The 15302-nt window shown below is 42.0% G+C and overlaps 1 protein-coding gene across 1 annotated transcript in view; it reads right to left on the bottom strand.

The window, feature by feature from the left end:
- Positions 1 to 380: 380 nt before the first annotated feature.
- Positions 381 to 15302, bottom strand: part of LOC124268085 (polyadenylate-binding protein 4-like) — a 67925-nt gene continuing 53003 nt past the window's right edge. The window contains 9 exon segments of the mRNA XM_046703104.1: positions 381 to 1050; positions 1430 to 1651; positions 2106 to 2210; positions 3150 to 3371; positions 3826 to 3930; positions 4874 to 5095; positions 5594 to 5877; positions 9456 to 9618; positions 10000 to 10159. Coding sequence (XP_046559060.1) covers positions 976 to 1050; positions 1430 to 1651; positions 2106 to 2210; positions 3150 to 3371; positions 3826 to 3930; positions 4874 to 5095; positions 5594 to 5877; positions 9456 to 9618; positions 10000 to 10159 — 1558 coding nt within the window. The 3' untranslated portion in view covers positions 381 to 975.

The following is a 15302-nucleotide window of genomic DNA, read 5'->3' as shown; positions in this document are numbered from 1 at the left end:
AGTGAGTTTGTTCAAAACTTAACCATTCACTGAGGCAGAAAAATGGGTACCTGGTGGGACAAGTCATGTGACTTAACTTTCTTGAGCCTCACAGACAGCTTGGGTTATCATGGGTAACAATCAGATTGTATCGTGTGCTAAGAGCATGTCCCCGAGTGAGGTGGATGAGGTGCTATGAAAGTACTTATTACAATTATGTTACCTTTCGGAAACAAATACAACTTTAAAACTATCATAACGCAGTTAGCACACCAAGTTTTGCAGCAATCTTGTGTAAAGTTGGCATCTACCGACAGTGATTACATCTTGCCATGCTTAAAACCATGTCAGAATTTATCAGTGAAACAGTTCAATCCTTTGTTATTAACAACAAAACATAATTCAATGAAACGGTTTATTTGTTGTAAAATAAAACATTGGTTTAACAGACTCAATAGATTATTAACTGCATCCATTACAGTAGTCCCTCTTCTCATGTTCTCTTAAATGCTTCCACACAACTCAACTGACAAGCAATGGTTTAGTCATTCAAAGAAATTTGACAAACATACAATACAGCAAAGAACTGAACAAACACTATAGTACACAATAGAAAGATTTTTTTAGTCTGTTGCTATTTTTATATCGCTATTACACACATTGTATGTCATAACAGCAGAGTTATGGATAGAGTTAATAATCTATCAGTACCTGACTGCAACTGATGTTTTTTTAACAGTGAAAACAGGAGAACTCTCCTATTTTGTACTTATTTTAACATATTTTGCTAGTTTTTTCTAGTTTTTTTTTCAAACTGTAAGAAAGCAATTCTGCACCATCAAAAGGACAGACAAAATCATGCAAGACAAATCTTGCTTGCACAAACAGCTACAATTTACAATCCAGCTTCTTTTTACAGCTTAATTGTCTTTTGTCCAGATGTTCCCTGTCTAGCTTGACGGTGCAGAAATGACAAACGGAGGAAGTGATGAGAGATCACTTGTCGCCCTTGGACATGGCAGCAGCTTCTTTGGCCTGGTGGGCTTGCAATACAGCAACAGCCTCATCAACCTGGGGACAAAATAACATACTGATTAGCATTTCTAACATTAGAGAAAACACTCATTGACAGCATCAACCTATTCTATATCAGAAACAATCTATAGCCAAAATATTTTGAAAGCCGTTTTCATTCTCAGTGCTTAGCCAAGTATGATCTATCAAGACAGGAAATTACAAACATATCAATCCGATACTGTATCCAGTTTTACAGAAAATTCACTCAAAAAGGATTACAAGACAATAAATCTGAAAAATACTTTACTCAAAAGATAAACCCTCAATTCTGTTATTTCACTGAGGTAATTATGTCTGGTGGATATTGCAACAGTCTTGCAATTGCAGGTGTTTAGTAGTACACATACAGAGATAATTTCTTTGCTCCACCTACCTTTGCCTTGAGAGACTCGTTTGACTCCAACATATGAAGAAGTTCTGAGTTGTCGATCTCTAGCAACATGCCAGTGATTTTTTCAGCAAGCTCGGGGTACATCCTCTGGATCAGAGGGAACAGCCTCTCTCCTAGCATCTGCTTCTGTTCCTGTGGTGGGGCAGCAGCCAACATGGAGGCTGTCAGAGGCTCCTGCACTGGGATGACAACCGACTGCTGGGGCTGTAACAGGAGGAATGAAGACCTGTTAGCAACTTATCTTCCCATAACCTCAAAACAGTATTGTAGCGCCTAAACTTCCATCTTGAAAGATTGTTTAGTTCATACATTAGTTCTATTGCATCACACAGAAGACATAACATAAAAACTGGTGGTTGAAAAGATGTTGGGATATAAACTATAGTATTACAACATCCAACTACAACATTTCAACAGAAAGATGTCTCGAAAACATCTGAGCCATGTTTCAGTCAAGTGTAACGCAGAAAGCTCTACTGAACTATGTTTCAGACACTTGAAGACATGTAGGTCAAATATTACTACTAAAAGCAGTGATGTGGCTCTAACATTATCACAAAGATAACAAATCTTACATTTGAACACAATTGAGGTTCTGATTGACTGAAATCACTCTAAAAGCCTAGAAGTATAGTCTTTAAAATTGAAGGATGCCTACTCTTGTGCAATAAAAAATGAAGACAACCTGCCACTTGTCGCCCTTGGACATGGCAGCAGCTTCTTTGGCCTGGTGGGCTTGCAATACAGCAACAGCCTCATCAACCTGGGGACAAAATAACATACTGATTAGCATCTCTAACATTAGAGAAAACACTCATTGACAGCATCAACCTATTCTATATCAGAAACAATCTATAGCCAATATATTTTGAAAGCCGTTTTCATTCTCAGTGCTTAGCCAAGTATGATCTTATCAAGACAGGAAATTACAAACATATCAATCCGATACTGTATCCAGTTTTACAGAAAATTCACTCAAAAAGGATTACAAGACAATAAATCTGAAAAATACTGTACTCAAACGTAAACCCTCAATTCTGTTATTTCACTGAGGTAATTATGTCTGGTGGATATTGCAACAGTCTTGCAATTGCAGGTGTTTAGTAGTACACCATTCTCTTCCCACAGAGGTTACTTGTCATATCTTCCTACGAACCTCAGTTCTAATACGGCCATATTTCCCGGTTCTCGTAAAATCCCCTAGCGGCAAAAGATCGCAACACGAATTATCTCCCTTCTTTCTATCCAATCAGAACACATGTTAAATCGACTTAGATTCAACTTGACTAACACAAGCAAATGTGAGGCCACAAATATCCCCCATCTGCCGGGGACTTGTGTTGATGTTACACACAAGATGTTTAATGGCTAGCTTGTCCGTTGTCAACGAGGGCGATGGAGACGCCACTGATCCGCAATAACATGACTGAGTTCTGTCTAGAAACGTTTGCGCTTCGCGCAGGGGAAGAGGTTTAGTTTTCTCAAAGTATACGGAAATTACCGAGGCCTTGCGAATGATCACTTCTGAAACGTCACTGATTGCACAACTAAATCTGATTGCCTCCAATCACGAGTCTTGAACACTCACACCATGAAAGGGCCGTATTAGAACAGAGGTTACGTAGGAAGATATGACAGGAGTAACCTCTGTGGGAAGAGAATGGTAGTACACATACAGAGATAATTTCTTTGCTCCACCTACCTTTGCCTTGAGAGACTCGTATGACTCCAACATATGAAGAAGTTCTGAGTTGTCGATCTCGAGCAACATGCCAGTGATTTTTTCAGCAAGCTCGGGGTACATCCTCTGGATCAGAGGGAACAGCCTCTCTCCTAGCATCTGCTTCTGTTCCTGTGGTGGGGCAGCAGCCAACATGGAGGCTGTCAGAGGCTCCTGCACTGGGATGACAACCGACTGCTGGGGCTGTAACAGGAGGAATGAAGACCTGTTAGCAACTTATCTTCCCATAACCTCAAAACAGTATTGTAGCGCCTAAACTTCCATCTTGAAAGATTGTTTAGTTCATACATTAGTTCTATTGCATCACACAGAAGACATAACATAAAAACTTGTGGTTGAATAGATGTTGGGATATAAACTATAGTATTACAACATCCAACTACAACATTTCAACAGAAAGATGTCTCTAAAACATCTGAGCCATGAATCAGTCAAATGTATCGCAGAAAGCTCTACTGAACTATGTTTCAGACACTTGAAGACATGTAGGTCAAATATTACTACTAAAAGCAGTGATGTGGCTCTAACATTATCACAAAGATAACAAATCTTACATTTGAACACAATTGAGGTTCTGATTGACTGAAATCACTCTAAAAGCCTAGAAGTATAGTCTTTAAAATTGAAGGATGCCTACTCTTGTGCAATAAAAAATGAAGACAACCTGCCACTTGTCGCCCTTGGACATGGCAGCAGCTTCTTTGGCCTGGTGGGCTTGCAATACAGCAACAGCCTCATCAACCTGGGGACAAAATAACATACTGATTAGCATCTCTAACATTAGAGAAAACACTCATTGACAGCATCAACCTATTCTATATCAGAAACAATCTATAGCCAATATATTTTGAAAGCCGTTTTCATTCTCAGTGCTTAGCCAAGTATGATCTTATCAAGACAGGAAATTACAAACATATCAATCCGATACTGTATCCAGTTTTACAGAAAATTCACTCAAAAAGGATTACAAGACAATAAATCTGAAAAATACTGTACTCAAACGTAAACCCTCAATTCTGTTATTTCACTGAGGTAATTATGTCTGGTGGATATTGCAACAGTCTTGCAATTGCAGGTGTTTAGTAGTACACCATTCTCTTCCCACAGAGGTTACTTGTCATATCTTCCTACGAACCTCAGTTCTAATACGGCCATATTTCCCGGTTCTCGTAAAATCCCCTAGCGGCAAAAGATCGCAAACACGAATTATCTCCCTTCTTTCTATCCAATCAGAACACATGTTAAATCGACTTAGATTCAACTTGACTAACACAAGCAAATGTGAGGCCACAAATATCCCCCATCTGCCGGGGACTTGTGTTGATGTTACACACAAGATGTTTAATGGCTAGCTTGTCCGTTGTCAACGAGGGCGATGGAGACGCCACTGATCCGCAATAACATGACTGAGTTCTGTCTAGAAACGTTTGCGCTTCGCGCAGGGGAAGAGGTTTAGTTTTCTCAAAGTATACGGAAATTACCGAGGCCTTGCGAATGATCACTTCTGAAACAACGTCGCTGATTGCACAACTAAATCTGATTGCCTCCAATCACGAGTCTTGAACGCTCACACCATGAAAGGGCCGTATTAGAACAGAGGTTACGTAGGAAGATATGACAGGAGTAACCTCTGTGGGAAGAGAATGGTAGTACACATACAGAGATAATTTCTTTGCTCCACCTACCTTTGCCTTGAGAGACTCGTATGACTCCAACATATGAAGAAGTTCTGAGTTGTCGATCTCGAGCAACATGCCAGTGATTTTTCCAGCAAGCTCGGGGTACATCCCCTGGATGAGAGGGAACAGCCTCTCTCCTAGCATCTGCTTCTGTTCCTGTGGTGGGGCAGCAGCCAACATGGAGGCTGTCAGAGGCTCCTGCACTGGGATGACAACCGACTGCTGGGGCTGTAACAGGAGGAATGAAGACCTGTTAGCAACTTATCTTCCCATAACCTCAAAACAGTATTGTAGTGCCTAAACTTCCATCTTGAAAGATTGTTTAGTTCATACATTAGTTCTATTGCATCACACAGAGGACATAACATAAAAACTTGTGGTTGAATAGATGTTGGGATATAAACCATAGTATTACAACAGCCAACTACAAAATTTCAACAGAAAGATGTCTCGAAAACATCTGAGCCATGTTTCAGTCAAGTGTAACGCAGAAAGCTCTACTGAACTATGTTTCAGACACTTGAAGACATGTAGGTCAAATATTACTACTAAAAGCAGTGATGTGGCTCTAACATTATCACAAAGATAACAAATCTTACATTTGAACACAATTGAGGTTCTGATTGACTGAAATCACTCTAAAAGCCTAGAAGTATAGTCTTTAAAATTGAAGGATGCCTACTCTTGTGCAATAAAATATGAAGACAAGCTGAAATTTAAAGCTACCTGCTGCATGACCTGTGACTGTGGTACAGCTGTTGGGGGATTGCGCATCTGGGTGTTGAACTTGAATCCCTGTCTGGTGGGGGCGTTGGGCAACGCTGGAGCAGCAGCTGTTGGTCGGTTGCCCATACTGGGGCCCATCGCAGCCATGCGAGCATTGGGATTGGTTGGCACTGCACCAGACTGTCCAGTGATTGGCCGGGCATTGACACCTGCACGGACAGCTGGCTGACCAGCTCGTAGGGCAGTGGTGCGCATCTGGCCACTGGCAGGCATGCCTTGGAAACCTGCAAACAGCAACAGGTCAGTTTTTGCAGGGTAGTTAATTTACAGCACTTCTTTAAAGCACTTCTTTAAATGTTTCATAACAGGTGGAGACTACTTCCATGTAACCCAAACTATAGCAAAGTTCAGAAGTGACTCATTAGAATTCCTGTGAACAGTCTTATAACTTGTTACACAAGCAAGTGTACAATGTTCAATAACAGGTTTAGCTACATCATTAAAACTGGATCAACTAATGTTTAGTCTAACAAATACTTCTGTACATTCAGCACATACCCAATTTCTTGGAGACGAAAAATGTAATTTTTCAAGTAAAATTGATATTTTTATACTTATCCTGACTCATGATCTTTTGCTTATCTCCCTTTCCCTTGCGAATGGTAGTGGAACACTTGAAGCCCTTGAAGTTCCCGAAGCAGACGTAAAAATACACTCACCCACGAGTTACCTCCCCTTTTGCCCTTTCCCACGCAAACAGTCATGTGACCAGCCTTACTTGTCACTCTCTCCTGATTTTTCTGCCCATGCACTTGGATCTGCTGTGAAATCCAAAGTGTTTCAAGCGGGCAGGTTTAGATACATCCTGTATCCCCCCATGGGAACTGCGAAATGGCATTTCCGTGATCCTATTCTTCCAACTTTCTTTATAACTCGGGAGGACCACTTTCTTGTCTTACTTCCATCTCAGACAAGTTGAATTATCTTGATTCATGTGGCTTAAGATATACTAGTATCTTCTTTTTACTAGATATCTATAACAACCCATAGATTAAGATAAGATCTTTGTCATAAATGAGTTGCGACCCCTTCACGTACAGGTAAGATCCTTACCCGTACAGCATCTTTAATCACTGATGCTAGTCTGTCCTAGACTGTGTGCATGGACTTTCAAACTAATACTTTTCCTTAGTAAAAGTTATCAACAAGTCAACGTGATAAAGGGTGATATTTTCCAACTCAGCGCCTTTGAGGAACCGTTAGTTGCTGTGCTACAACGAGAGGCCCAAATTGGTGAATGCCTGAGACGTCTTCGGTGGCTATGTCTCAGAGGTAGTGGTTGGCAAACACCATGTCCGACTTCCAAAAGCAGCCCTCCATAATTGCTGATATAGAGCAATTCCCATGCAGAGCTAGTGTTGATGCCAGTGCTCTGACTTCGTGTGAGTTGGAAGCTCTTGGAGGTTCTAGTCCTGCTGCTTTGTAGGCTCTCAATATAACGGCTCTCATCTAAAATGATATCGTCCATTCTTGAGACTTCAGCTGATGTCTCTGTGGATAATGGGATGAACAGGCGCTTGCATTTTCGTCTCCTTGTCTTAAGTCTTTTGAAGATATATCTTCAGGGCGCTGACCGGACACAAGAATAGGTCCTCTATATTCTCTGGTCCGAGGATTGTAGATAGCGCTGGTACGTGGAACTGTCTATCTGGCTGACCAGGTGGTTGGTTCTTGGTAATGAAGTCCCATCTAAGTCCTAGATGAACTGCAGCATGTTGCCCCTTGTCGAATCTGGTTCGACCAAAGTCCAGCGTGTGTATCTCTGATATTCAAGCTGCCGTGGCTAGCGCAAGCAGGAACAGAGTCTTCTGTGTCAGCAACACGAAGGTAGTCTGGTCTAGAGGTTCGTAGGCATCACTTGTAAGATGCCGTAGAATTACATTCAGATCCCAGGCCGGAGCTCTGAACTTCTTTTGCTGGTCCTCCAGTTTAAAAGATCTCAGCAGAGCAAGTAATTCTGGTACTTTCATCAACTTGATGCCTGTTTTCATGGTAACCACTGTACTGATGGCATCGAGGTATGTAGATAATGTCGAACCCTTCAGATGTCTAGTCTGCCTAAGATGACACAGGTATTCCGCCACTTAAGGATGAGTAACTTTCATAGCAATGAAGCCTTTCCGCCTTGCTGAAGTCTCAAACTTCAGCCACTTGTCATTATACAGGATACGAGTAGATCTACGTAACGCTAGTGTTACTGCCTTGGCTGCCCTAGCGGAGTATCCTCTCTTCTTCAAACATGTTTTGATACGGTCCACACGTGTAGCTGGAACAGTGTTGGGTCCCGTGGACTTGCTTGGTGTGCGGATGTATGAGTAGGTTCGGCCAATCTGGTAACTTGATTGTTGGACTTCCGAGATCTTCTATTAGGTCTAGGAACTATACTCTCGCTGGCCAGTATGGCGCGACCAAAGTCAGTTGTAGCGCCTGCGTCTGTTTGATCTTCAACAGTACTTTCGGTAGTAATATCAGTGGTGGAAACGCATAAGCGTTTAGTTCTTCCCATGATATGCTCAGTGCATCTGTTGCCCAGGCTTGAGGATCTGGAACTGGTGAGACAAATGTCTGTAGTTGTTTGTTGAACCTCGTGGCAAACAGGTCTATGCATGGGCATCCTATTTCCCTTATGATGAGCCGAAATGCTTCTGGATGGAGCATCCATTCCGTAGGAGACGGGTGCAGTGGTCGGGAGAGAGCATCTGCAAGCACGTTCTTGGCTCCGGGTATGTGACACACCTTTATCCAGATGTTTGCCTCCTCCGTGATGTCAAACACTGGAATGTGAGCTGTAGCAGGCTTGGTGATCTTGTAGATCCTTGCCGATTTATGGAGACACTGTAGAGTCGACCATCAGCATTCTGTTGATCAGCAAGCTCGACCATAGTTGTAAAGTGTTGATCACAGCTTTCATCTCCAGCAGATTGATGTGAAGATGCTGCTCTGTTTTGGACCACTTCCTTGATGCAACTAGATTGTTGAGATGTGCACCCCAACCTTGTATCAATGGGTCTATGTAGAGATGTGTGTCAAAGGCCGGCTCTTGTAAATAGGTCCCTCCGCAGACGTTCGACCTGTGGGTCCACCAAAGTAGGTACCTCTTAAGATTGTCTGGCAGCAAGATAGGGTCAACGCTGTCCAGATGTTTTGTTGCAGCGGCCTTAGTTGTAACCTTCCTGTGCGAGTCAAGTCTTGCGCCGAGGTTAGTAGACAGAGTAGACATTGCCATGTTCATAGTGTTAAAGGAGAGATGACTGCTTGTGGAATCATGGCTTGTATCTTGACCAAATGATCTTCTGGGGCCACAATTCAATTCTGTGTTGTGATAATTCTTATTCCCAGCAATTGAAGATCTTGTTTGATTCTAACTCCAACTTCATCAGGTTCACTAGCCATCCTAGTTGCGTGAGCAACTTAATTGTGAAGTTCAGCTGCTGTCTAATTGATTGGCACTTTGAAGAACCTGTATGCTGTCATCCAGATAACCAGAACTGCGTAGACCTCGATGCTGCAGATAGGTGCCGATACGCTTGGTTATTCCTATGAAAAGGGAGAGAGTGACAAGTAAGGCTGGCCACATGACTGTTTGCGCGGGAAAGAGCAAAAGGGAGGTAACTCGTGGGTGAGTGTAGTTTTACGTCCGCTTCAGGAACATCAAGGGATTCAAGTGTTCCACTACCATTCGCAAGGGAAAGGGAGATAAGCAAAAGATCATGAGTCAGGATAAGAAAAAATAAAGACTTCTGAAATGCTCCTACAAGCTTTTTACAATAGAAGGGTCAACTGGCTCAACATTTCAACTCACCAGCAGTTGGCTGCATGGGTCGGACTTGTGTCTGCCACCTGGGACTGGCTCTGACCTGGGGCATCTGTGTTGGTGCAAAGAATCCACGATGGGCTTGGGGCATGGTGGGCACAAAGTAACCTGCTCCAGTTGGCTGGAACATCTCGTTAAACTGTGGGGTTTGCTGAAGAAGACAATTGCAAATATTTAACTAATCATTCACATCAAAACTAATTGTGAACCTGAGCTTTTTATATTACTTTCAATGTGTCAACTATAGAAGGAGAGTTAAGTGTAGTGTAAATACGGATTCCCAAAGGTTAAATGCACACCTGTTTATGTCATGTAACTTCAATAAGCGGATGCAGAATATCCTTCACACAGTAGGAAATAGGTTATAATTAGTGATAATTTACCATGCGAGGCAAAATGTTGCTTGAGCTATTTCAAACAATTACAGACAAAAGTTTGCCTATTCATTATGAACTTTGGTGAATTTATTGTCAGGTGACTTGTAACATATCAAAAGTTGAGATTAACCGAGCGTTTTTGTAAAAGGTCATACCTTGGCACTCATGATCTTGCCACATGGATCAAACAATTCCCTAATCTTGTCATCATCTAACGCGTCTTTGAAGTTCTTGATGTAAACATTGTTGAAGCGTTTCATCTTGTCTCCAAGGAGGGCGATTCGCTCTTTCCTAGGGATGAACTTGCCAACATACCTGTTACAAAGAGGGAGAAAGAAAGTAAGGAAAGCTGCTTAAATGCATTTGTGTACAAAATGTACTACATTATACATGTAAAATTGTAGTTCATGCACAAGAAACTTTCTTTAGAATGTACTTGTTTGAATTCTCAGTTTAAAACCATGACTCTAGCATTTCCAGGTGATATAAAATACCCCTAACCAACATTTCTGGAAAGAAACAAGTATCTTCACGTTCCATTTAGAGTCACTTTGAAACCTGTAACTAGCATGCAGAAATGTCAGACCATGCCGAAAAGACTAGTTTCATGTATGCAAAACCAGAACTGATTTAATTCATAGAACTAAACGTTTAAAGGCTTTGAATGGCATTCATATGCAAATGAGGGAACGTATGGACATGAACTTCTGTAATGAGGAACAACGTTTCAGAGTATGTCCTTAATCCTCCACCTGATGAAGTAATGAGGTAATGTACTCTGAAATGTTCATCATATTACAAAGTTGATGTCCATCAATTCCCCTTCAATTCAATGTGATCAAAAAGCAACCAGACTGAAATCTCCCAGTGCATTATAATTGGTTAACCCCATAGGATCTTCCACAAAGTATGAACAGACATGTAATCATGGGCAAGAGAAAACCTGTGTTAGGATTTATTGTGACTAACATTGCACATCATTATTAGACAGCACCATGGCCACTATATGCAACTGAATGCACTCATGCTCCTCAGTATCAAAGATGTCATCTGACAACTAAACAGTTAAGGATTGGTGACTTTTGGGTCACCAACACAATGCAAACATCTTTGGTATCAACCGAAGCGACGAGCATGGCATGGAATCAATACCATACGGCTGAATCAGCTTCCCAGGAACATGCAGGTGGTCAACACTGTTCCAAAACAGTAAAACCATTATCTCTTAACTGCAGAGACATTACTTCACCCTACTCAAAAGTGACCCTGTGAACACTTGAGACATTAAAATGTCTGCTTGATGTGTAATCGTCACAATGCCGTCTGTCACATTGGGGAAGCATTTGCAAACGACTTATGACCTCACAGGCAGATACATTGTGATTGGGTTGAAGATGTCAGTTTGACAGAAATTATCTGTACCACTGAGCAGCCTTCAACAATTTCTCTGAAGCTTCGAACTTTCAGTCTTGGTCAGATACCCGTTTTCACGGATGATCAGACTGCTTCTTAGCCACACATTTGTTGGCATTGTGTAACATGCGGGACATTTTCCTTCATTAAACATGTTTTCATGCAATATCATCTTTGGCTACCTTAAAGGTCACATGCAACCAAAAAATCAAACATAATTAAAACACAAGTATCACTTATTCATGACATATAATATACATCGCTGGTTATGACAAAAACATATAAACAAAATTATAAGCGTACAATCGCAAATCAAAAGTGCAATATTTTGTACTTGGGTTTACTTCCCAAGAAACGAAGCAGCCGTGATACCGAACCCAGTCAGAGCAGGTGGGTGTGCACTCAAGTGTAACGGCTGGTTCATTTGCAGATGCCGCCCTCATGCACGGCTCATTGTGTGTGTATATATAGAGATGTTGGGTTTTGTAAATACATGCTCATTTTTTGTGTATAACATTTTGCAATCAACAGACATCATAACACGTCATGTGTTAAGTATCACACCTGCCTGTCTGTGTAATTACATAATGTGACAGAGACCGAACTCGGGCCATAAATCAATGCATTTTGTTTATGGTGTATAGCCTGATAGGTGTTAAGTTCAAATTGCATGTGGTCAGTGATCGCAGTTGTGTATTGAATATTGTCATTAGCAGACAGGCAGGCACACACACAGGTGTCAATAAAACAAGACATTGAGTTTTGTCTGTGACAACAACATATCTATATCACAGTTAGAAATTCTGTCAACACTAAATAATGACATTGCTTTTAAGTATCGAACTGAGAAAGTGACTCGGTAAGAAGAACGTGTGGTGAAATAGACAAATGAAATTACATAAACAGTTAATTTACTGTCATAACATATCAAAAGCTCGCGCCAGTGAGATATCAACGAAACATTAGCAAAATAGCTCACACCAAAGCCTTCACCGAGTATTCACCTGACAACCCGCTTCCAAGTTGCGCGAACCTATGTCACTCGCGCACGTGCTATGAGCGCAGCCCAGCTGTTGGAACCACTTGAATTCCCCCCAAACGCTGGGGGAAATTTAGTGAATCGTTTGAACTAAGATTTCGCGCGTTTTTTTTCATTGCGTTATTTTTCAACTTTATAAGTTGAATTTGCATTTTTGATGATTTGTTTCGGTAAGTCCATACCGAAAGATATCAGAATCTGCAAAGTTGTGTTTTACGTTGCATGTGACCTTTAACAGATGTACACAATTTGATGCAGTTATGATTCCTAACATACAGTTGCATATGTCAGGAAAATGTAATTTTCTGATTAAAATTGATATTTTATACTTATCCTGAGTCATGCTTAATTGCTTGTCTTCTTCTTCTTGCTGGAACACTTGAATCCCCTTTTGAAGCTCCCTTCAAAAAAGTGGACATAAAATCACTCACCCCAGTAGTCTCCCTTTCCCCCATCTTTTGGCACGAAAAGTTGGTCACATGATCGGCCATGCTTGTCACTCTCTCCGTATGTTCGAGCCCGACACTTGGATTTGCAGGGAAATCCAGAGTGCCATGAGGGGAGGTTGGGAGGTCTAACCTCATGAGTCAGGATAAGTATAAAATATCAATTTTAATCAGAAAATTACATATTTTTCCTTATCCTGACTCATGCTTAATTGCTTGTAGAATCCGACGGAAACGGTGGTGTGTCAAGCCACTCTGGATTCTCTGCTGATTTATGTCCTTATACCCCCTTGGGAACTTCTAATGGCATTTGTCCTTTCTTCCAGCTTCTTCTGATGAGTAGGGGGACCACAACTTGTCAGATTTATCCTGGAATATCTTCTCCTGACATTCTGTGTGGATTTATGCAACTCCATCTATTGATGCTTGCATCAAGTGGAGAAGTGACCCTACTTCGTGTACAAGTAAGTCCTTACAAGTACAGGGTCCATCACTCATGCTAGCCTGTCCTAGACGTGCGCATGGACTTTAAAACCGTAACTCTGTTGAGTGTTGGCTTTTACAAGTCACGTGACAAAGGGGTGAGATTTATCTCAGCGCCTTTGAGGTACCGTCAATTGTTGTGCTACAACAAGGGGCCCAAACTGGTGGATGCCGGAGACATCCTCTGTAGCCATGTCTCTGAGGTAGTGGTTGGCAAACACTGTCTCCGATCTCCAAAAGCAGCCCTCCATTATTGTTGAGATGGAGCAGTTTCCATGCAGAGCTAGTGTGGATGCCAGTGCTCTGACTTCATGAGGATTGGAGGCTCGTGGAGGATCAAGTCCTGCTGCTTTATAGGCTTTCAATATGACGGCTCTCATCCATATTGATATAGTTGTACGTGAGACTTCTGTAGGTGTCTCCGTGGATAGAGGGATGAAAAGGCGCTTGAATTTTCGTCTCCTCAATTCAGACCTCTGTAGATATATTTTCAATGCTCTGACTGGACATAAGGATCGATCTTGCGTATCCTGTGGTCCTAATATCGACGAAAGTGCTGGGATGTGGAATTGTCTGACTGGTTGACCGGGCAGTTGATTGTTTGCTATAATCCCATCTTAGTCCCAGATGCACTGTGTCACGATGCGTGTCAAATCTTGTTCTTCCGAAGTCTAGAGCATGAATTTCTGACATCCTTGCCGCTGTTGCTAGGGCTATGAGGAACAGGGTTTTATGAGTTAATTTCTCATATGATGTCCTTTCTAGTGGTTCATAATCTTCACTGGTAAGATGCTGTAAAACCACAATGAGATCCCAAGCGGGCGCCTTGAATTTCCTTTGTTGGTCTTCCAACTTGAATGAGCGTAGTAGTGCCAGTATCTCTGGTACTTTGATCAGTTTTATACCCAATTCCATCGTGATAACTGTGCTCAAGGCCGCTAGGTATGTAGAGAGTGTAGATCCCTTCAATTGTTTTGTCTGTCTAAGATGACAAAGATATTCCGCCACTTGAGGATGTGTTGCTTCCATCGCAGTGAAGCCTTTATTCCGTGCATATTTCTCAATTTTGTCATCATAGTTACGGGTTGATCTACATAAGGCTAAAGTTGCTGCTTTGGCCGCTCTGGTGGAATATCCTCTTTTCTTCAAGCAAGTCGTGATATGCTCCATGTGTGTAGCTGAAACATTGTTGGATTTCAGTGTGCTTGCTTGGTGTGTGGATGAATCAGTAGATTTAGCTACTTAGAAGTTGTAGGATTGGCTTTCCTAGATCTTGTATAAGGTTGGGAAACTGCACTCTCGCTGGCCAATAGGGCGTGACCATAATCAGTTGTAACTTGTTTGTCACCTTGATTCCCTGTAATACCGACCGCCTGCGTGGTGTAGTGGTTAGAGCGTCCGCCCGGAGAGCGGAAGGTCGCTGGTTCGATCCCCGACCGCGTCATACCAAAAGACGTTAAAATATGGTACTTGTTGGTCCCTGCCTGGCGTTCGGCATTAATGGGTACAACAAGGACTGGTCGGCTCGGAGTCAGTATAATGTGTCTGAGTGGGGTATTCATGCTTCACTGCGGTATGGTATCTCAGTGGGCTAGCACTATAAAACCACCCTAAGTCTGATCTAGTACAAGCAGCCGCACATACACATACACACACATGCACGTTGTCATATGAGCGAAATATTCTCAAGCACGACGTTAAACCCAATTTCACCTCACCTCACCCTGTAATACCTTCGGTATTAACGCTGGAGGAGGGAACGCGTAAGCGTTTAGTCCTACCCAAGATATGCTTAGAGCATCTGTTGCCCATGCTTGTGGATCTGGAAACGGAGAGACGAATGTTGGTAGCTGTTTGTTGAACTTGGTTGCAAACAAGTGTACCAGTGGGGATCCTACTGTCTGAATGATGTCTCTGAACGCCTCTGGATATAACATCCACTCCGTAGGTAATGGATTCATTGGACAGTATAGGGCGTCTGCTATCACATTTCTGGCTTCGGGAATGTGCGATGCTTTTATGTCGATGTTCAGGTTGTCTTCTATGCTGAATAGATGAAGGCTGAGGTCTAACATAT

This window comes from Haliotis rubra, unplaced genomic scaffold (assembly GCF_003918875.1).
Source record: "Haliotis rubra isolate DU_JTF1 unplaced genomic scaffold, ASM391887v1 Scf136, whole genome shotgun sequence".
Taxonomy (NCBI): Eukaryota; Metazoa; Mollusca; class Gastropoda; order Lepetellida; family Haliotidae; genus Haliotis; species Haliotis rubra.
The sequence above is the reverse complement of the archived record's forward strand: the minus strand, read 5'-3'. Positions and strand labels throughout refer to the sequence as shown.